Source organism: Podarcis pityusensis (assembly GCF_964106645.2).
Source record: "Podarcis pityusensis genome assembly, chromosome: 15".
In the NCBI taxonomy this organism is placed as follows: Eukaryota; Metazoa; Chordata; class Lepidosauria; order Squamata; family Lacertidae; genus Podarcis; species Podarcis pityusensis.
The window spans coordinates 30172316-30194895 of NC_138040.1; the positions used below are offsets into that span (position 1 = coordinate 30172316).

Consider the following 22580-nt stretch of genomic DNA (forward strand, 5'->3'; position numbering starts at 1 on the left):
GCCTGTGGCCATTCTTGGTCTGGAGGCCATTTGCCCCAAACTGGGTGACGTCAGCTGGTGGGCAAAAGAGGGGGGGGGGATTCGGTCCTGCTGGGTGCTTCTTCACCAGTGCATCTCCTACGGGGAACATGTTGGTGGAGCAGACCCCCATGGTCAACTTTGACAGGTGGGGACCGCACAGGGTAGGAAGAGAGAAAGAACTGGCCCACTGGCCAAAAAGGTTTCCTATCTACAGTCTACACTGACAGAGTTTCAGGCAGGAGTCTGTCCCAGCCCTGCCAGGCGATGGGACATGGGAACTTGTTACACCTCCTGTTTCATCCCAACTGGCATGCCTAAGTTGGCTATGTGCACTGTGGCTAGGGAGAGCTGCAGAAAAAGTGCCGGCAGCAAAGGTGGCTTCTCCTCTTGGCATGTGGTGGCGGTTAGAGAAGCTGCACCTACCAGTTCTCTGTCCTGGGGGGGGGGGGCTTCCAGGGTGATTGTTCAGGGTGCATTTGGGCCTAGGGGGTGCACTGCTCTCACCGCCCTCCCTGAGCCAGCCCTGCGCTGCTTTGTGTGGTGTTGCTTTGGTGGCGAGGGCTGCCTCCGTTCGCCCTCTGTGCCCTGCCTTGGAAACACTCCTTTAAGTGGCTTTGCGGTGTTTCCATGGTGGGCACGGGCGAGTGGAGCCTGCTGCCCCAGGCTAGTCCTCGCCACTAAAGCAATATCAGCCCCGGGCGGTGTCATTCTTGTGGTTGGTGGCGCTTTGGTAGCCAGGGCTAGCCTGGTGCAGTGTCTCTGTTTGCCCTCCGCACTCCACCCCCAGTGAGGGTATGCACCCCAGGCACTGGTGGGACCTGCTCTGTCCTCTAGCCCTGCTTGATCAGAATGACAGAGGAAGGGTCCTAGCAGATGCCAGAGTTAGCATTGCCAAGGTTGCAGGTTCAACCCCTGTATGGGGCAGCTGCCTATTCCTGCATTGGACTAAATGATCCTCAGGCTCCCTTCCAACTCTTCGGTTCTATGATTCTTTAGGGGCTGCTTGGTTCCTGCTCCTTTCCTCCCCTCCCCAACACCCCAGCATCTTCGTCATCCTCCTCCTTGCTTATCAGGTGTTGGAGGGGGTGGAACAGATTTGGAAGCGTCCCTCCTTTGGCTTTTATTTAAATCATGGCCCTGCACATTAAATCTCCAGCATCTGCAATGCAAAGTCAGGCTGGCTTGTTGCTGTGAAAATCTCCCTCTGTATTCTGGCCAGGTTCCTCTGAGTGAATTATGCAAATCTCTGATGGAAAAATATTCCAGGGCACATCCTTGAGAGTGTAAAACCTTAGTCAATAATTCATACTCGCCTGTCTCTGGCTGCGGCTTTTTCTTCATTATAACTTGCGCCTGGTTATTTGTCTTTCACATTTTATTGTATATCTGGGTGTAATACTATGCATTATAAAATTTATCTGCTTCATTATTTTATGATCCCTAGTTGTATAATGCCAGGCAACGTCTCCACTTCTGGCTGCAGTGTTCAGCACTGAAAGTCTCTGGTTGTTGGGGAGGCGCTTGGCCGCCTTGACAAAGCTGGTGATATTGTATCATGGAGACCAAGGAGCAGGAACCCCCTACGTGTAGCACCCCCCCCAACTGGGAATTAGAATGAAGTCTTAGTTGTTTACTTGTGCATATCCAAAGGCATCTGCAGAGACTCCCAGGTCCCTGTGCTCAGCCAAATGGATGCAGTTAATGCTTTTTCTTTTTAAATATTTTTATTAGGAATTTAAACAAAACATTTTAGCTTACAACATATCATCCTTGATCCCCCCCCCTAAAACAACCCACCCTCCCCTCTCCCCCTATTTCCCTCAGTTCCAATCTCTGGTTTCTCTATAGATGCTATTCTCTGCATGTTACAAAATTGTATTAAATCCTTAATTTATCTGACTGGTTATTATCAATAAAAAGTTTGTGGATGTTTATTCAAAGCCTGCCAAGGAGTCCAGTTCGTTTTGTTGCTTCTTTAAATACTTTGTAAAAGGTTCCCATTCGTCTTTAAAGTCACAGTTATCCTTGTCCCATAGTTTATGTGTCAATTTTGCCAGTTCTGCATAGTCCATCAGTTTCTCTTGCCATAGTTCTTTAGTCGGGGTTTCCTCGTTCTTCCATCCTTGTGCTATTAAAACTCTCGCCGCCGTTGTCGCATACATGAATATATTTTTCAACTTCCTTGGCAGGTCTTTTCCAACAATCCCTAACAGAAATGATTCAGGTTTCTTAACAAAAGTTAGATGGAACATTTTCTTCAATTCATTGTATATCATTTCCCAATTTTTAAAATTTCATTACAATCCCACCACATATGGTAAAATATCCCCTCCTTTTCCTTACACTTCCAACACATAGGATGCAGTTAATGCTTGTGCCGTGAGTGGGGGTGGAGGAAGAGTCCGCAGCTGGACTCCTGCCCCTCCCCATTTGTTTGCTGGGCTCTTGCCCCTGGACTCCACCCCACACACACACCTTGGGCCATGTTAGGGCCTGAGTGTCTCCCCAGTCTTGCCTTGGCTAGCCTGTGGAACCAGAATGGTGACATAGCAGAGGGTAAAGCTTGGATGTGGGTAGCGCTGTGGTCTAAGCCACTGAGCCTCTTGGGCAGGGGTCGGCAACCTAAGGCCCATGGGCCACAAGCAGCCCATGGGGGTCATTTACCCGGTCCATGGACCCCTGCCACCCGCTCGGTCGGCTCCTGTGCGCCGTGGTAACCCGGCACGGATCAGAGCGGGGACTGCCTTCTGCAACGCTGGCCGGCTTCCCATTGGCTGCAGGAAATGGCGTTTACACATGTGTGTGCGCACACACACACACTGGGGCCCACCGCGGCGTCTGCAGGACCGTGAACTTGGCCAAGCCACAAAAACTTTGCCGACCCCTGCTCTTGGGCTTGCCAATCAGAAAGTTGGTGGTTCGAATCCATGCGATGGGGTGAGCTCCCATTGCTCTGTCCCAGCTTCTGCCAACCTAGCAGATCGAAAGCACTCCAGTGCAAGTAGATACATAGGTCCCGCTGTGGTGGGAAGGTAAATGGCGTTTCCGTGTGCTCTGGTTTCCGTCACGGTGTTCTGCTGCACCAGAAGCGGTTTAGTCATGCTACCCACATAACCTGGGAAGCTGTCTGTGGATAAACACTGGCTCCCTCGGCCTGAAAGAAAGATGAGTGCCGCAACCCCATAGCCACCTTTGACTGGACTTAACCTTTTCTTTTTTAAAAAAGCTTGGAGCATGCCAGGAGTGTGGTGGTGATGTTAGGGGTTGTGGGTGTGGAGCAGCTGAGTATAGTCGATGGGTTTCTGGTCTGCCTTAAACCCTGGAGAGCAGCTCTGGACAAAGCTAGTCTTGCTGGTTAGCACAGGCCAATCTGGGATCAATCCTTCTTTCCTGGTTTGTTGGAACTAGATTTTGCCTTCCTCCCCTGGCTCCCCCCACCTTGACAGAACACCCCTTTGCTCCACCTTCCTCAAGCCCCTCTTTAGTTGTACAACACACATCAGTGCCCTGGTCTTCTGTTTCTTCCTCTTCTCACAGTCCCTGCCATGATCACCTCTCACCCCAACACCACCATCGCCATCAAGGGGCAGGCCAAAGAGCTGAACTGCACGGCCCGCGGAGAGCGGCCCATCATCATCCGCTGGGAGAAAGGGGACACCGTCATCGACCCAGATCGCAACGTCCGATATGCCATCGCCACCAAGGACAATGGTGACGAGGTCATCTCCACACTTAAAGTGAGCAATGGGTTGTGGGATGGGTCGTGTTGGGTATCTTGTCATTGCCTGTAGGGCCTGGTGATCCTGGCTGATTCCCATGGCAAACTGGGAGTGGCTGCTGGGAGCATCCCGCCACCCCGGTCCTCTGCAAGGTGCTGCCATTGCCTGGCCAATGTGGAAGAGATCCTTTCTGAGCCAGTTGGAAGGAAAAGGGCTTTGCTGGGAGGACAAGTGTACTTATGAGTTGGGGCACGGGAAGGAGATTGCAGCCTTTTCAGGCCTGCCCTGGACAGACAGGGGCTCGTTCTGAGAGAGGGTGTCTTGTCCGCAGCTCAAACCAGCTGACCGCGGGGACTCCGTTTTCTTCTCCTGCCATGCAATCAACTCGTATGGTGAAGACAGAGGTCTCATTCAGCTCACTGTTCAAGGTATTGTGTTTCCAGTGGAGCTACTCTAGTAGGTACTTGTGTGAGAGGGAGGAGGGAGGGATGAATCTGTCGCCTTCAGTTTTGCATGTTTCCAGTCCTGACTTGACTTTCTGCATCTCTTTATGATTCATTTTTTTAATGTCCTCATGAAAATTCATCAGCATTTTGATGCAAGTCATTTTCCCTAATACACTGCATTTTTGTACGTTATTTTCACTAATTATGCATGTTTATGCATGCTGTCCATTAATATACAATATTTTTTTTGGTTTGAGAACTGTTCTGCAAAACATTTATTGTTTTGGGAAGTGTGAATTTATTCTCTGTATGTCTGCGTTCGCGTGAGACGGAGAGAGAGAGAGAGAGAGAGAGAGTACATAAAAAAAAAAAGACTTTCAGAAGAGCACCAATAAGAAAATGGCACGTTTTTCTTTGCGCAGGCCATCAAGATTGCAACCACCCATTGCAGTCCTTTACTGATAGTAGTTTTGTAGCGCTACTGTTGCCTATTCAATAGAATGATAAACATCAAGGAATACCAATTTCTAAATTCCTGCTCACATTCTTTTTCCTCTGTGACCTGTGGAAAGAAGAACTTGAGCACAGCTTCTGTGTGTGTGTGTGTGTGTGTGTGTGTGTGTGTATTTATGCCCAGCCTTTTACGTAGACCCAGAGCCAGCCCAAAGCAAGATGTGAATGAGTAGTTTACAAGTCAAGGGGTGGAGAGAACCTCTTAATTAACGTGGTGGAAGTGGTGCTATTCTATGGAGGCTAATATTGCTTGATCAGCCCCTGCTTCTTTTCAGGAGGCGGATGGACAGGCAAGCCTAGCAAGCAGCCAGAACTGTTCTGGGATTGGGTGACCAAATGGGTTGTATTTCTCTTTCTGACCCCACGCTCCCCCCTCACAGAGCCACCAGACCCTCCTGAGTTGGAGATCCGGGAGGTAAAGGCCCGGAGCATGAATTTGCGCTGGACGCAGAGGTTCGACGGCAACAGTATCATCACCGGCTTTGATATTGAGTACAAGAACAAGTCTGGTAAGCTGCTCTGCTTCTTGCAGAGCCGTGAGTGTGCTTGGGTGCAAAGGGAGGCCGTGCTGAATGAGTAGCTTCGTTTCTGCTTTGTAGAAGGAGCCTAGCACATGACTTGTGTGTGCTTCAGGATGCTTCACAAACCTCATCTCAGTCATATTTGCAAGAAATGCTGATGTTACAGTTATTAGCAGCAGCGGCTTGGTAATGTGCTGCGGAGGGAGGGGTGAAGTTCGGAGAGAGAGGCTTGCCTTGAGACCAAAGTTCAATTCGAACTGGGGTCTTCTTGCCTTGCATTGGTGTTGTAGGATTCTGCGTAAGATGAGGACAACTAAATAATGTTGACAATAAAAAAGTGTTGTTGGAAAACTGCATAGCAAGTTCCACCACCCTCTCATCCCATAGAACAGCGGTTCTCAACCTGTGGGTCCCCAGTTGTTGTTGGACTACAACTCCCATCATCCCTGAGCTCTGGCCTTGCTAGCTAGGGGTGATGGGAGTTGTAGTTCAACAACATCCACAGGTTGAGAAAGTCTGCCATAGAACATAAACTGGATCAAACCAAATGTTGCCATTTGGTCCAGCATCCTGTTCATACAGTTCTTACCTCTTATGGGAAGCCCCCTAGCAGGACCTGAACGCAACAGCAGCACTCTCCTCCCTTGCGATCCCCAGCAAAGTGTACTGACAAAACTGTTGTGACATGTCGGGAAAAGATGCTTCTATTTTCCAAAGAATACCTCCAGCTGAGGCAGTGACTTGGCCTTGCAACCCAAGCCCTTGCTGCCCAGGGACCATCAGAAACAGGCTCCTGTGTCTTAAAAGCAGCATCTCTGTTTTACCAAAGCTGCTGGTTCCTGTATAAGCAGTGGTGAGAATCTGCTCTGGCACCACACCCGCCTTCACAACAATAACCAGCGTCTACCTCCCCCACTCCCCAATGCCATTGCCAACCCAGGGGGCCATGGGGGGGGCAAAGAGTGCATTGGGGCAACTGGAGAAATCGGGGGCGAAGAATGAGTGGGTGGCAAGGCCACGGAGGGTGTTGAAAGTAAGGATGAGTAGCTTTGTTGGATCTAGGACAATCGGGGTTTAAAATCACATGGCTATGAGTGGATCAGACACCCCACTTCACACCTTTGCCCTCAAATCAGAAGAATTAATAACATCAGGAACAAAAAGAATGTGTACAGTACTTTCAAATGTTCAAAGAAACCCCTACAACGTCCTTGTTCTAATCCTTGCAGCAAACCTGTAAGGCATTTGACCATTACCATATCACAGTTTTGGATCTCCTCGTACGCAAACACAAGGAGAAACAGGTGCCACTGCCAAATCTCCCCCTCTCCCCCAAGTGCATCACCTCAAACCTCCAGTTCTGGTCATAGGGGAAGGCAAGGAGCTCAGCACATACAACTCTGCTATGCATCTGGGTGTGAATGGTGGGCTGCACATCCCTCACTAGCTCCCTCTTCCTTCCAGATTCTTGGGATTTTAAGCAATCGACTCGCAACATTTCCCCAACTATTAACCAAGCCAACATTGTGGACCTCCACCCGGCTTCCGTTTACAGCATCCGCATGTACTCCTTCAACAAGATTGGCCGCAGCGAACCCAGCAAGGAGCTGACCATTAGCACTGAGGAAGCAGGTACTTTTCCTCATGCCTCTTTGGCAGGCCTCAACCTGCCTGTCTTCAGCTTGCAGCTCACTCTCTAGCCCCCCCCCCACCCATCCTGCACAGCTTGCTGTAAACTCAAACAGGTAATTAATACGGTGACCCTGGTGATGGGGGAAAGGTGGGAAAGAGGGAGGATGAACCCAAGATTAACAACAACAACAACAAAGCCACTTCCGCCCTTTGAAGGAGGTGGAGTTGCGGGCTTCACGGCTCCACCACACGTGTGGCAGCTGGAGCCCAGCCCCCTGCGATTGGGGGGATTCCTGGCTGTGTCATCCCCTGGCCAGCCAACCGGCTGGCTCTGGGGGCGTGGCCTGCCCTACTTAAGGCAGGACGCGGCCGGGGATCTCCCTCTTTCCCCGCCTGCCAGCTGTTCCTGCTCCCAACAGAATATTAAAAACACAATAAAACATCAAACGTTAAAAACTTCCCTAAACAGGGCTGACTTCAGATGTCTTCTAAAAGTCAGAAAGTTGTTTATTTCCTTGACATCTGATGGGAGGGCATTCCATGGGGCGGGCCCCACTACCGAGAAGGCCCTCTGCCTGGTTCCCTGTAACCTCACTTCTCACAATGTGGGAGCCGCCAGAAGACCCTCAGAGCTGGACCTCAGAAGGATTTCTTCTATAGCCAGAGAACTCTTCTTCCTGGCCTGTAGAAGGATCAGCATTTGGAGAGCACATTTCCTGGCCCCGTGAACGCTGACCATGGTCCTGGCTATGCTGAAAGGAGGCGTTCTCCTTTTGAACAGAGTTATCACCATTGCTTTTCTGAATCCTGGGACACGATGTCACCCTGAGAAGTCTTACCTGCATCACAAGACTACAGCAGTAGTGTTCTATGTAGCAATGTTCAATCCAATCTACTTTTTGGTTTTTTTGGGTGTGTACACACCACCCGCCACTTTCTGGTGTGCATTGGTCATGCTTGCAAATTATGTGACATGAGGCAAACACATCAGGGCCTAAACGTCCAGTGGCAGTTGTTGCCTGTGCAAATAATATTTAGGAGGACATTCTGCTGCTCAGCCATACAGTGTAGAGCCTGCAGAAAAACACTAACAGAGGCTCTAGTGGCGCCTTGTTATGGCAGAGGCTTTTGTGGATGAAGCAGATTCTAGTTCACCGAACTTCATTGTGCCTTAATAAAAGTACTTCTCAGCTGCTTAGTGTTTTTTCTTCTTCCAAATTTCTAAGTTGTGTACCAACAATACAAAGCACCATAAATAAGTAAAACCATGTTGTTGTTAAAAACAAGGCATCTTTGTGACTCCACCTCTACTTTCACAGCTCCAGATGGTCCCCCCATGGATGTCACCTTGCAGCCCATGACATCCCAGAGCATCCAGGTCACGTGGAAGGTATGTGCATGTTCAGATGCTAGTTACTTATACGAATCGTTTACTATGTGGATGTCAGGGCTGGTTCAGCTGCATGTCAGCATGGAAACTCAGAGACGAGCAGTAAAGTTGACTCTTTATTCAAGGAAACAGAGAAACCTAAAGTGAGACTGGCCCCGGTAAAGAAGTTGCCAGAGCTGGGGATCTGGGCCTCCCACTTTGCCTTAAGTCTCCTCCCCATCCGGCTGTTTCCCCTGCAGTCTTAAACTCCTTTGGGGAGGGCCCCCCTGCACCCTCTGTGTTCATTCTTCTGCTACATGGGAAAGTCTCCGAGACCTTGGAGTCAAGGGGAGAGGCGAGCAGAATACAGTAGGCCCGGCAGGCTCCTGTCAATCTGTTACAACTTCAGCCTCCACCTCCTCCTCAGCTGTCTGTCCTGTACCTGGTGTGCTTTCTGCCTCTTCTTCCTCTCTCTCACTCAAGCCTGTTGCTTGTTCAGTATCCAACCATTCCTCATGGTATAGCCACTCCCTGACAAAGTCTGGCTGCTATAGTGGTGGTGGGGTTGTTCGTGTGTTTGTGTGAATTGTATGTGCTCATATGAGAATGATCATGATTTCTATGAAATGTTAATGATATAATGCATTTATGTTTGTGTTTTTAAATGTAAGGGAGACCCTGGTAACAAGCAACTAATAAATATGTAGGATTTATTTGAACTCCCATTGCCTGTTGCAGAGCAGAAAGGGAGGTGCTCTGCTGTGCCATCTTCCTATGCTGGCTAGGCTTATGCTGAGGAGAAGGAAGCCAGGCTAGGGGTGTGTGTGAAGGTTTCATAAAGAGCCTCCGGCCCCATTTCTGTCTGCATTGTGGCCAGGACTTGGGCAAAAGTCCCCCCAAGCGGGGTGACCCGCTGAGCTCATGGCTGAGTGGAGAGTTGAACTCAGGACCTCATTGGACCATAGCCCTGCACTCTGCCTTCATGGCAGGCTTGGCCTGGATAACCTCACTATGGAGGTAAGCCACCAGGCAGGTATCTCACCTTTGCCAGATTCTCATTCTTCCACAGATTTTTTTGAGGTTTTTTGCACGTGGAATCAGGGCAAGGATGGAGCAGAAGGCGAGGACAGAAATGTTAAGCTTTGAGTTGCCTGCCTACAACATGCTCAGGCAAAGGTCGATAAAATTTAGGCTCTGATTTATTTTCCAGAAGCTGTATAATGAAAAATAAAATTGATTAGCGAGTTAGGAATCAAAATGAAGCGGCCAGTCGGTAAATTTAGGGTCCCAGCATCTCTTGCTTGCTTCCGCCTCTCCAGTGATGAAAAACAGATTAATGAAAAATAAGATTCACTTGAAGCATAAGTCACTCTGCTTTAAGGTTGTTTCAACAAGATGGATCACTCCAGCTTTGTAACATAAATTTGCAATCAGCCCTATTGATTTGTTAATGCTTCAAAGAAATATTGTTAAGATCGATTTAGACCTGGTCTTCTGCATTTTTAAGGCTGGCAGACTTGGTTGTGTTTGGGATTTTGTGTGGGGTTTTTCCACCTCCAATCCAAATCATCCAGTTTTGGAACAACTTCTGACGAAATGGAGCCTTTAGCTTCATCAGCCCAGTCTTGTGAAATATTCTGCCAATAGGGATTCTGTTTCAATTTTTAAACACCTTCTGAAAACTCATCTATTCCTTCAACTTTCCATGATAGTTAGCCAATGATACCTGACTTTAATTTTTTAAGTGTTTTTATTTTATCTAGATACTATTGTAAAAGGGACACGGGTGGTGCTGTGGTCTAAACCACAGAGCCTAGGGCTTGCCGATTGGAAGGTTGGCAGTTCGAATACCGGCGCACGGGATGAGCTACTGTTGCTCAGTCCCAGCTCCTGCCCACCTAGCAGTTCAAAAGCATGTCAAGTGCAAGTAGATAAATAGGTACCACTCTGGCAGGAAGGTAAATGGTGTTTCTGTGTGCTGCTCTGGTTCGCCAGAAGCAGCTTAGTCATGCTGGCCACATGACCCAGAAGCTGTCTGCGGACAAACGCCAGCTCCCTCGGCCTATAGAAAGAGATGCGCCTGCAACCCCAGAGTCGTCCGTGACTGGACCTTACGGTCAGGGGTACCTTTACCTTACTATTGTAAACCACTTTGTTTTATGATATAGAGGTATATAAATATTTTAATAAATAACATAAATGAAATTTCCTATGAAGTGCACCCTCTTTACAAGCTAATCAAAGACAGTTTTCATCCTGTGTGTCTTTAACATTAGTATTATTAAGACTATTTATGATTACTGTGTGAGTGCAGCTCACTGAGAATCTAAAGCATAAAAAGTTGTTGTTTTTCTAAAATACGAAGCTGACTAAGGGTAACCCTAGCAAGTGATTCAGAAAGAGTCAGATGCTGGAGAGTTGTGGCTCAACTAAAGACTCTGCCCATTATTCAGAGGGGGCCACTTCAGAGGGCTGAATGCCCCACAAAGGCAGCCTGGAACTTAGGGCTTTTCTGCCTCAGTCACCAATGGGACCGTATTTGCAGGATGTAGCCACTGCTAATGAAAAACAATTCTAAATTTTCAGAATGCATTTATTGTGGGTGCTTCATACCAGAGGCTGGGTTATTTTCCAACTTTTAAAGTCCAGACTGGGTTCTGGAAAGAGAAGCTCCTACCCACCCAAAACCTGCAGGCTTGTAGGTTGTCCTGGAACACTCTTCTGCCCTCTGCCCTCCCACCCCACCCACTACTGCCCCACAGTATTTCTATGCCAGGGGTCAGCAAACCTTTTCAGCAGGGGCCTGGTCCACTGTCCCTCAGACCTTGGGGGCGGACGGCGGACTATATTTTGGAGGAGAAAAAAAAAGAATGAATTTCTATGCCCCACAAATAACCCAGAGATGCATTTTAAATAAAAGGACACATTCTACTCATGTAAAAACACACTGATTCCTGGACCATCCGTGGGCCGGATTTAGAAGGTGATTGGGCCGGATCCGGCCCACAGGCCTTAGGTTGCCTACCCATGCTCTATGCCCTCTCTGCCTCTGCAGGCCCCTAAGAAGGAACTCCAGAACGGGGTGATCCGCGGCTACCAAATTGGCTACCGGGAGAACAGCCCTGGGAGCAATGGGCAGTACAGCATTGTTGAGATGAAGGCCACAGGGGACAGCGAGGTCTACACCCTTGACAACCTGAAGAAGTTTGCCCAGTATGGTGTGGTGGTGCAGGCCTTCAACCGTGCAGGCACTGGCCCCTCGTCCAGCGAGATCAACGCCACAACGCTGGAGGATGGTGAGTGCCCAGAAGTCCCCGGGCTGTTCTGAGGACCTTTTTCTCCTTGTCTTGGGAAAGGCCAGGGTTTGTATGAGGTGTCACAGCACTTCCCCACTTGCACCAGAGGTTGCAGCATCCCTGAAGGTTTCCGCAGTCTTCACCCAAGCCGCGTGATACATCAAAGCTCCGACTCTCGGATTTCAGCTCAACTCCAGTCTCCCAGCTCCAGCATGTGCAAGCCTCCTCTTTGTCCCATTGTTTGAAGAAGGTGGGACTTGGGGGAGCACTGCACCTGGTCTTCTCAAACCACTCTTGATTGGCAAGGGGCTTCCAGATGCTTGCAAATGTACGGCACCCCTCCCTGCTACCTTGTGGGGGTGAAAAATGAACCAGGAGGGCAAGCCAAGCCACACAGTTGGTCTCACTAGCTGCAAAAGCCAGGCGGCTCTTTGCTCTGCCAATGCTGCTCTAAATCCATGGGTAGTTAATAATAATAATAATAATAATAATAATAATAATAATAATAATTTATTATTTATACCCTGCCCATCTGGCTGGGCTTCCCCAGCCACTCTGGGCAGCTTCCAACAAAATATTAAAATACCGTAATACATCAAACATTAAAAGCTTCCCTTTTGCTGGGGATGGCTGAGGGTGCAGGGAGGCACTTAATAGCAGGTGGTAGCTCTCCTGCCTGTTTCTATCACATTATAAACTATCCTGTGTCTTCACTGTGGTCAGATAACTCCTTTCTCATATGGTTGTCAGTTTTGAGCAAAGAAGGGATGGTGTGCGCAGAGGCAGGTGTGTCTCCAGTACTGTGGCTGGTTTTCTGTGGCCCCTGGTCCCTAGAAGGCATCTCTGGCTGTCGTGTGTGTACGTCTTTCTGATTGGCTGGCAGCTGGGCTTCCTGAGCCAAATGGCTCCTCCTTTCTCTTGGGCATGCTGATCAGTGGTGCAGCCTTTGGGAAAGGCGGCTCTTGCAGCTGGTTGAGTCATGGCAGCTGCTGCCTCTGCTGCTCCTCCTCCTCTTCTTCTTCTTCCCAGGATTCTTCCATGAAACACCTCCTCCGGGATTTCGCCAGGGAGAGATCGGCACTGGCCTTGGAGTCATTTTAAAAGCAACATAAAAGTTTCTTCCTCCATTTGCTCAGCAGTTTTTCATACTTAATTAAGGCCCTCATTAGCCTGTCAGAGCACGATCATTTCCTGGCTAGATTAGCACTCCTCCTGGGGTATTCAAGGGTCCCTGTTTTAGCAATAGTGTCTTTCCATAATTATATTACCTTCATTTTGTTCAAACGGACTCTCTATTAGTTTATAGCACCCGGCCCCTAATTACACGGTGCTTACGGTTTTACACCTAAGTAATATGAAACAATAATCATTTTCAAAGCAGATCATTAGGATGATGTATCATCATTTAAATGCTCATAAAAATTAGAGTTCTGTCTTTGGGGGCAGTGGGATCTCATTACCTTCATCCCGCTTGCTTGCCTTCCTTACTCCGTCTTTTGTTCTTCCTTCTCAAGATTTCTCTCAAAAAAAATTTTTTTGGGGGGGCGGGTTTGTAAAAATATATATGCCAGTGGATGAGCTGTGACATTGGCACAAGCACCCAGCGGATTTCTGGAACTTTTGGGGGACTGTTGTTGCAAATGAATGAGTAGCTGAGCAGGAGGAGCCCCGCAGGCGCAACCCTCTCCTCTGAATGGCGGGTGCCAAGGAGGAGGAGCTGCCTGAGCAGTGTTGGCAGCAGCAATGAGGACTTTGGGTTGCACTCCCTTCCCTGATCCACCTTTCTCTTCTCAGTGCCCAGCCAACCGCCTGAAAACGTGAGGGCCTTGTCCATCACCTCCGACGTGGCTGTGATCTCCTGGTCGGAGCCGCCAAGGAGCACCCTCAACGGTGTCCTAAAGGGATACCGTGTCATCTTCTGGTCTCTCTACATGGATGGAGGTGAGTTGGCAATGCCACCCTCTCAGAGGTCTCTGTCTGCAGAACAATAGTGATGGTGCACGACTCTCACCCCTAGTATGATTCTTACAGACAAAGGCCCTCATTCCTTCTAGGCTCTGCAGTCTTTGTGCTGGTAGAACTGGCTACAAGGGGAGGCGGGGAGGGAATAGGGGACCTACCTGCCATCTCCTTCCTCTGTACCTCCAGCACCTGAACCTGATGCGCACACCTCCAGGCACAGCAAGCACATAGGGTAGCTTGGAACTCACTGCACAAAAGGCTCAGAGGCTGTGCCTGAGTTGGAACTTTTCAGGTGGCAACATGGCATGGCCTGAAAGCCCTGGCTGTTTGGCAGACCCTAGGAGTGCTTTTATTTCCCTTAAAAGTGTGGCTGTCTGTTGGCTACCTGCCCACCTGCCCCCTGCAAGGCCTGCCAGCCTGGAACTTAATCTACCCGCCTATGAACTGCCCAGTCCAAGTGATCAGAGGCACCTTTCATAGAAGATAAAAGAAAGACCAATCTAAAAGATGCTCACTGTTTTCGTTAATATATATCCAATTGGAACAAGGGGTGCTCTTCATTCTGTGCTTGCTGTGGCAAGGCTGTGCAGGAGTTCATGTTGGCATGCTCTGCCAGAGGATCACTGTTTTTCTCTGCGGTGCCCATCCGCCTATCTGTGTGGCGCTGGACTTCAAGCTGGACACTCGTGTGCTCCCAGCCCCTGAAACGTCTGTGGGCCTGACTTCTTTCTACTTTCCATACAGAGTGGGGGGAGATGCAGAATATCACGACCGTCCGGGAGCGAGCAGAGCTACGTGGCATGGAGAAGTTCACCAACTACAGTGTGCAGGTCCTGGCTTACACCCAGGCTGGTGATGGTGTCCGCAGCAACGTGCTCCACATCCAGACCAAGGAAGACAGTGAGTGCTGGACTCTGAGCATGTGTGTGTGTGTGTATGTGTGTGTGTGTGTGTGTGAGAGAGAGAGAGAGAGAGAGAGAGAGAGAGAGAGAGAGAGAGAGAGATTGAGAGGTTCCTGGATGTGGCCATAGCTTCTCTTCATTGGCATCCATAGAAAAGTCGTGGCAGCCTGCTGCCCTCTGCTGGCTGCTGCCTGTCCATGCAGTTTCTTGTTTATCAGAAGTGGACAATGGTGCCTTGCTCTGTATGTGTCTTGTGTCATACCCTCCAACATTCCTCCGATGAAAATAGGGACGTCCCATTCCATAATGATAATTTCACTATTTATACCCCACACATCTTACTGAGTTGCCCTAGCCACTCTGGGCAGCTTGCAATGTATATTAAAACAATGTCCCAATAAAAAAGGGACATTCTATTCAATACCCTCCAAAATTTCTCTGCTGAAAATAGGGGTGTCTGAAGGAAAAGCAGGACATTTCGGGATCAAACTGGGACGGCTTCTCTAAATCAGGGACCTCCCTAGAAAATAGGGACACTTAGAGGGTATGGTGTGTGGCAAATTGCTCAGTTCTGTCTCCCTCCTGCCCCAACCTGTTCTCTGCTGAAGTGATGCTGCTTCTTATTATTGCTACTACTACGATTATTATTAATTTTCTGCAGGCCAGGAAAGAATGGGAAATTTCAGGTAGCTTTCAGGGTCCACTTCTTTCCGAAAACCTCAAAGCAGGTGGACAGAGCTTTTTGCCATCCTTGGGTAGTATGTGTTCTCCACCCCCCACTTCCCTCCTCCCTGGCAACTTTATGCTAATAGTGTGTGTTAATTAGAACTAAGAGGCTTGAGCTTGGAGTGTGAATGGAAGTGCCAGAAGCCTGGTGCAGGTTGAATCCAGGAAAGGAGGAAAGTGTGATTGCCATTTCCCTCACCTTTGCTGCCAGGCATGGAGGATGGATCTCCTTCTGGCGAGAGAGAGCAAGGGGCCTCACTGGGACTCTCCAAGCACTGCCAGGTCAGTTGCCTCTGCTGGCTGCAGGTGACACCCTGCGGGGCTGAGACTCTGGCCTGCAGGGCAGCATGAAGAAGGCCTTGAGGGGGAAGGTGGGATAGCCAAGGGAAATAAGTGGTTAGTTGGCAGGACTGATGGGGATGGGGCACCATGGTTTTCATGATTTTGAATTTTGCAAGATCAGCCCTTTGTGTGTCGCAGAAGGATTGGCTGTATCTGAGAAGGGCTAAGCGGAGTTTTTCTTCGCCCAGGCATGGCTCGGGGTTTTTGTTCTTTTCCTGTTCAAGTGGGGATGATCCACCGTGTGGACAAGTCACAGAGATCTTCCTTGGGGCTTCAGCCAAAGGGCAGGAGCCTGGGAGCCTTTGCCTGGGAGCAGCAGTCTGAAATGAGCCGGATTCCTGGTCTGAGCCACTATAGTGGGGAAGATGCTAAATGGAGGAGGGCTTTTTTCTGCTTCTGCCAGGTGCTTCCTTTTGTCCTGCTTGGAGTCTCTTGCCAAGTGGGCTGCAACAAGTGCCCTGCCCTGAAGTCTTGGCTTCCTTCTGCTGCTCTCTGGCCCCTTGCTCCACCCAAATGGCAGGCAAGACTGGAGTTGTAGGTTTTGTCTTGGGCCTGCGCCAGCCTCCCTCCCTTCCACCGCCACCCCCTCCCCGCATCTCCATATCATGGAGTGGTTGAGTGGCTTAAGTACCACCCCTTCCTCCCCAGCTGGATCATCCCAGTCAGCTCGGGTCTCAGTGCCCTCATTTAAAATTAAAATCTGTCTCATTCAGCCTCAGCCATGAGACTGAAGCGCCTGCTTCTGCCAGAACAAATTGTGTCACTGTTTTCTCTCTGCACCCCCTCTTCTGCCCTTGGTCCTCCTGGGCTTCTGCTTCTGCCTGAGCTTAGGTGCGTGAGCTGAGCTGGAAGTCGGACTTGGTGGCGGAGCTACATGAACCAGATGCTTTGCATCTTCACAGTCTCTTCCCCCATCCAAAGAGGGACCGTGAGGCAGCAATGGGGAGAAAACAGCAGCAGAGGAGGGCAGGGGATGCACCATTGAGAGCAACTCCTAGTCCATGGGTAGGCAAACTAAGGCCCAGGGGCTGTATGCGGCCCAATCACCTTCTAAATCTGGCCCACGGACGGTCTGGGAATCAGCGTGTTTTTACATGAGTAGAATATGTCCTTTTATTTAAAATCCATCTCTGGGTTATTTGTGGGGCATAGGAATTCGTTCTCCCCCCCCCAAAAAAAATAGGATGGCCCCCCACAAGGTCTGAGGGACAGTGGACCGGCCCCCTGCTGAAGAAGTTTGTTGACCCCTGTCAACAAATAGGGATGCTAGGACTGTCTGGGTTCACAGGAACACATTACCCAAATTAGACAATACAGGCATGTCTGCTATATGTACCTCTGGGGTTGCCTGCAATGTCTTTTTTCCCCCCAAAAAAGAAAACAAAGTTCATGGGTAGTAGAGCTCTTGCATGTTGCAGGGACCATTGCAGGTATATCTGCAGGAGCAACCAGGTGTGGCCCTCCTTTACCTGCCAGGCATCCCTTTGTAGTCCTCCTGCCGGAGCTCAGACAGAGGGTTTTGTCCTTGCTGCAATCTTCTCTTGGTCCTCTCTTTAGTGGAGCTGCTGGGGAGTCAAAGCAGACCCCGTCCCGGGCATGCGGTGCTTCCCAGGCCTTCCCCCGGTTGGCTGCTTTAAACACCTGGCATCCTCCTTAACAACCAAGAACCTCAGCAGGAAAAACTAGCAGGATCCACCATTTGAGGTCCAAGCAAATGGTCAGGGGTTTGTTGTAGACCAAAGGAGATAACCACCAACTTCAGCTAAGGACATCTCTAAAGAGGGGTGGGATGTTGGCACCAGGGCCAAATTCCTAGAACACATGGGTATTAAGGGTGTGCCTTGCAAGAAGCCTGGGCATGTGGCATGGGGTGGGAGCCAGGAATAAAATCTTTATGGAACGGCCTGGGAATGAGTCCTGCAGCCCCTGTGGATGACTCTGGGGGTGCAGCCACTATTATCTTGTGCCCTTGAGGTGAGGATGAATTCCTGTCCTGTCATTTGTTTCGGCTGGATGCTGCCAAGGGTCCTTCTGCTAGAGAAGCAGCTAGGAAGGGCATTTGTTGATCATTTTGTCCTCCCACTTGGAAAGGCACTGCTGTTTTCCCATTCCCAGTCCCCCGTTTGCTTAGCCAGTCCCAACAGAGACTCAGGAATGTCCCGCCAGAGTTCCAGCCTTCCTGTATCCTTTGCCAGAGCAACCACATCTGTACTGTTTTCCCACAAATGGGTCTCTGCTGGGCTGCTGGGGCAAAGGCTGTTTGGACAAGCAGATGGTCTGTGGCTGATTGGCATGAAGAGATCCAAGAGGACGGCTGTTCACTCGCTTGACCATTCCCTGCCTCCTCTCCTTGCCCAGGTCAGCTGGTGCACAGATGCATTTTTTGAAGTGGGGAGCTCCGGTGTTCTCGTACTCTGCACATCCACGACGCATCATGTGGGAGCGGATTGTGCAGTCAGAATTCAGCATCCTGAGCATCTTGTGGCACTGCTGAAAAAAGGCACCTGCTTGGTGGAGCTCCACATTCTGGCACTTGAATCTGTCCTTTTAAATGTGTTTGTAGGAGGAGGTGGTGGTTTTGAGTTTGTTTTGCTTTCGTTCTTGCTTTTATTATGCATTTTTTTTTTATCTTGTGTTTTTGTGCTGAGATCCGCCCTGAGATCTTTGGATGAAGGGTGGTATAATAATTAAATAATATAAATACTTCCCCTCCATGCCTCCCCATTTTTTATAATTATACAGCATAAAATAGTTAGATATAAGCTGAAAATTCTGAATATCCAGTACATAGATCACTTCCCCAACCTGCTTATTGACCTATTGTTCATTTATTACATCTTTAAAGCTGCACCATTTCCCCATCTGCCCTGCTCCATGCATTTTTCCCAGGGCTGTGGGCTTAGGAGCCCTTCCTTCACCCTGCCGGGCCATGCCAGGCTTCCTCAGCTGCCTCTGCCACCATCAGCGAGGAGCAGCACAAGAAGCCCTTGTTGGAGCCCCTCGTTGCTTAAATATTTACACCGCCTGCCTGGCCTACTTTGGAGTCCATTAAGCTGCTCCCAGGTGCCCCTCAGCCTGCCTAGTCCTGTGGCAGGGAACAGCCTTGTGGCTTTGAAGTCCCAGACCTGCCATCCTCATGGAGGCACCAGGTGCAAGGAAGAGCCTTCCGGCTGCCTGCAAGGATGGTGTGGGGGGTGTGGGGAGCAAGGATCCAAGGCACAGGGATTAAAAGCTCACAATGCTAGGGTGTGTGTCTGTGTGTGTTATTCCTTGGCTTCCAGTGCAGAACTACCTGTGGAGTGTGAAAACCCAAACAGGCGCACCTCCTAGAGCAGCCTTGTTCAATGGGGTGCCCCCTAGATGTTACAGCTCTGATCAGCCTCAGCTATCAAGGCTGCACGATGATGGGACTGATGGGAGTTGTAGCACCAGGTTGGCAATGGCTGTCCTAGAGGAACCGGTAAGCTCTCCTGCCCTCCACCTGCCCAGGTACTGCAGGTGTGCTACCCCCCACAGGGCCACCTTTGCAGGATTTTTCCGAAGATGCAGACTTCTCTGGGAGTGACCTGTTCAGAACCTCCCTTTTCCACCTGTCGGCTCTTGCACCGCTTGGTTGGGAAGGAAGGACCTGCTGTGCTCCATCTCTGCTCCTCAAGAGTCACTCTCCCCTCTCTCGTTCTTTCTCACCCAGTTCCCGGTCCTCCTGCTGGGATCAAAGCGGTCCCTTCTTCCTCCAGCAGCGTGGTGGTCTCTTGGCTTCCCCCCACCAAACCCAATGGAATCATCCGGAAATACACCATCTTCTGCTCCAGCCCAGGCTCTGGGCAGCCGGTGAGTTGGGCACAATGAGCTTTTGGGAAGGAGGTGTGACTAGGACCATGCGATGCCATGTTCCTCTGAGTGAGAGATGAAAAGATAGCACACCTACTCAAGAGGATGTTCTCAGTCAGTCCTGGGATGAGGAAGAGGCACAATGTTGTGATGTACGACATCCCTCCTCCCTGGGCTTGCTTGGGGGGAGGGGAAAACCACTGCTGACCCTTGCAGGTTGCACCCTCCGCAGCTCTGACAAATAGTGGCAGCATCTTCAGGGCCACCTCCCATCAGTCCGAGGGCTGCAATGGGCTGGGGTTGCCTTGGGTAACCAGGCCCATACATGCCACAGTTATGTGGTGGTGCAATCCTGGCAGCGAGCAAAGCCGTGGGCTCCTTTGCTAGAACCTTGCACAGATTTAGAGGCAGCAGCTGCAACAGGAACTGCTTGTGGGGCATGAGGGCACTGGCCAACCTGTTTCGGATGGGAATGAGAGGGAGAGGCCAGTTGCCCGTCCTGGCCTCTGACCTGGCACCATTTCTGCCTTGCGGGGTGTCACTGCACTCCTGCCCCCATGCAGTGGGGAAGAATGGCAGGGGGCAGCAAGGAGAAATGCTGCGCCCACACACCAGGGGGATAAATCTTAATTCCCCCCCCCCCAGGCTTGCAGGGGGCAGGGGCATCCATGTGTGGCGCTCGCAGTCTCCTTTGCTGTCCCCACCCATTGTGCTCCGGAGTCCCCCAAGGGAAGTCCTGCAAGGGAGGCAGGCTGGGCAGAAGGGTCTGCTTATCAAAACCTCCAACTCAGGTTCATTTCAATATCTGAACTGCTGGTTTCCAGGGCAACATAATCTTTTCATCAAAGCAACTGGTAAAACCGCTGGGACCCAATATTGTTTCCTTGGCATCTTGTCAAGACTGTCATTTGGCTTAAAAATTATGTATGCAATGTAATATTTATGTTTGCATATTTAAATATTGGTTAGGTTTTAAATATACTCACAATGTACATGCGTGTGTGTGAAGTGCAAGTCTCCTGATGAGAGCATGAATAAAATGCATGCACGCCAGTCAGGGATGATGTCTGGAGTAACTGCAGAGAGTCAGCTCTGTCTTCTGAAGCCCAGAAAACAAGCTGCTCCTTGCAGCCTTGCAGTGTCTTGTTGGAAGGCCAGCAGCAGCCTTAGACTAAGCCCGCCAGACTGGCCTCTCCCAGATTGCTTTGCTGAAGGGGCTGGCATTGAAGCTGGGGCCGTCTGCTTCTTACCTGCAGTGGGCTTCATAAAGCAGGGTGGGGTTTTTGCTCATAATCTCCCTTCTTACTGATGCATGGCCTGGCTGCATATGAAGCACACAAACACACATACGTAGAACCTTTCTCCAAAACACTCAGTAGAGCAGGTTAGATATGAACTGAGTTGCATTAATTGATGTGCACTTGGGCTCGAAATGCCACATGTAAAAGCTCAGAAGAGCGTTTTTTCAAATTATATCCACCTGTGATTCCTCACGCATGTGTGCGCGCACATGAAGAGCCGTTTCCCATAAAATGCAATGCAAGCTTGCTGGCTGGCTGGGCAGGACCCCAATGAGAGGTTGCTCTTTGGTCTTTTTTCCCAGGCTCCCAGCGAGTATGAAACCAGCCCTGAGCAGTTGTTCTATCGCATTGCGCACCTGAACCGTGGGCAGCAGTACATGCTTTGGGTTGCAGCCGTAACCTCGGCGGGACGTGGCAACATGAGCGAAAAGGTCACCATTGAGCCTGCTGGAAAAGGTTTGGCCCAGGAGGTGGGGGACACCCCAGGGGTGGGGCTGGGGGAAGTCTGTTTTGAGGTGGGTGGCACTTTCCTCACCTCCCGCTCCTCCCTCTTACAGCCCCAGCCAAGATAATTTCGTTTGGTGGCACTGTCACCACCCCGTGGATGAAGGATGTGCGCCTGCCCTGCCATTCAGTTGGGGAGCCTGCCCCAGCAGTGAAATGGACCAAGGACAGGTAAGGGGAGGAGGGAATCCCATGCCCGGCAGCTGATCCATCTCTGTGCTGGAGCTGTTTCCCACACGGCTCTCCTCCTTTGCAGTGACGACTCTGCTATTCCAGTGGCCGTGGATGGGCACCGCCAGATCCAGACCAACGGCACGCTGATTCTGCGCTCTGTGAAAGCTGAGGACTCTGGATACTACACCTGCACAGCTACCAACACATGGGGGTTTGACACCATCATTGTCAACTTGCTGGTGCAAGGTGAGCCAGAGGGAGGAAGGGAGGGTGATGTCGCTAGATCAGCAGGGGGCTACTGGCCCATCCAGCAGAGATCGTGCAAAGAATGGGCCCTCCTCCTTCTCAGAGACCCTGGGCTGCCTCTACAAGTCTGTGTGCATGTGTTTGGGCCAGAGTGGCAAGCCTGTTTTCAGCCCTGTCACCATCTCCTGCAGGGGAAGTCTCTCCTTGAAACAACCCCATTAAGGCTTTCCGCAGAGGTGCCCTCTGCCCACACCACCATTTCCCACGCTGTCCTGCCAGTTTTTTGTGGGTCCACCTTCACAGGCCTCCCCGCAAGCTCCACAGAGCACGTGCTGAACAGAGTACTAAAACTGGATTTGGCCAACATGCTGCTTGTCTTTTTTCCAGTCCCCCCTGACCAGCCCCGGCTGACGGTATCAAAGACCTCGGCCTCCTCCATCACCTTGGCCTGGATCCCTGGTGATAATGGTGGCAGCTCCATCCGAGGTAAGCACAGGGGCTGTGTAGGGTGCCTCTGTCAGTCTGTGAGGCAGTTCTTTCCTCCAAGCATCAGGAGGGTTTAAGTGGTGAAGGAAATAACTTGGGCTCCTCAGCTGCAGGAGAAGCTGTTCTGTCAGGCTTGCCAGACCTTAAAACGCTTTTTGGGTTGTGGGAGAGAATATTTTTGTTCCTAAACTCCCAATTGAGAGCCCCATAGAGCATTCACTTGGAGGAGGGTTGTGTATGTGAGCGGGAGAGAGATGGGTAAATAGAAGTTTTGAATTATATTTGGTTTTTGGAGGGCAAGAGGGGCTTAGCAAGGGGCCCAAGGACATCAGAAGAGCTCCGTTCCCACCACTGTCCTTGTTTGTGCAGACGTGCTGGAGCAGAAGGCCTCCCGTGTTGAGTCTGGTTTGTTTTATTTTATTGATATGAGTATTTATATACTGCCCTCTCATAAATATCAGGGTGGTTTACAGCTGCGTAAAGCAGAAAACCATTAAAAGCAGTGCAGAACACTCAGTGACTACTCAGGAAAATGTTAAAACAACTGCATAGCTAGTCAGGCTGAAAAAGAGATGGCTGGAAGAAAAAA

General features: G+C 50.2%; 1 protein-coding gene across 1 annotated transcript in view; it reads left to right on the top strand.

Moving 5' to 3' along the window:
- The window catches only part of DSCAML1 (DS cell adhesion molecule like 1), a 164121-nt gene that overhangs the window by 132086 nt on the left and 9455 nt on the right, over positions 1 to 22580 (top strand). Inside the window, exons 12-24 of the mRNA XM_080983894.1 lie at positions 3559 to 3758; positions 4072 to 4168; positions 5080 to 5208; positions 6685 to 6852; positions 8172 to 8242; positions 11277 to 11517; positions 13312 to 13458; positions 14224 to 14379; positions 19141 to 19280; positions 20884 to 21037; positions 21139 to 21256; positions 21342 to 21505; positions 21893 to 21991. Of these exons, the coding sequence (XP_080840020.1) occupies positions 3559 to 3758; positions 4072 to 4168; positions 5080 to 5208; positions 6685 to 6852; positions 8172 to 8242; positions 11277 to 11517; positions 13312 to 13458; positions 14224 to 14379; positions 19141 to 19280; positions 20884 to 21037; positions 21139 to 21256; positions 21342 to 21505; positions 21893 to 21991 (1884 nt within the window). The remainder of the gene's footprint in view (positions 1 to 3558; positions 3759 to 4071; positions 4169 to 5079; positions 5209 to 6684; positions 6853 to 8171; positions 8243 to 11276; positions 11518 to 13311; positions 13459 to 14223; positions 14380 to 19140; positions 19281 to 20883; positions 21038 to 21138; positions 21257 to 21341; positions 21506 to 21892; positions 21992 to 22580) is intronic.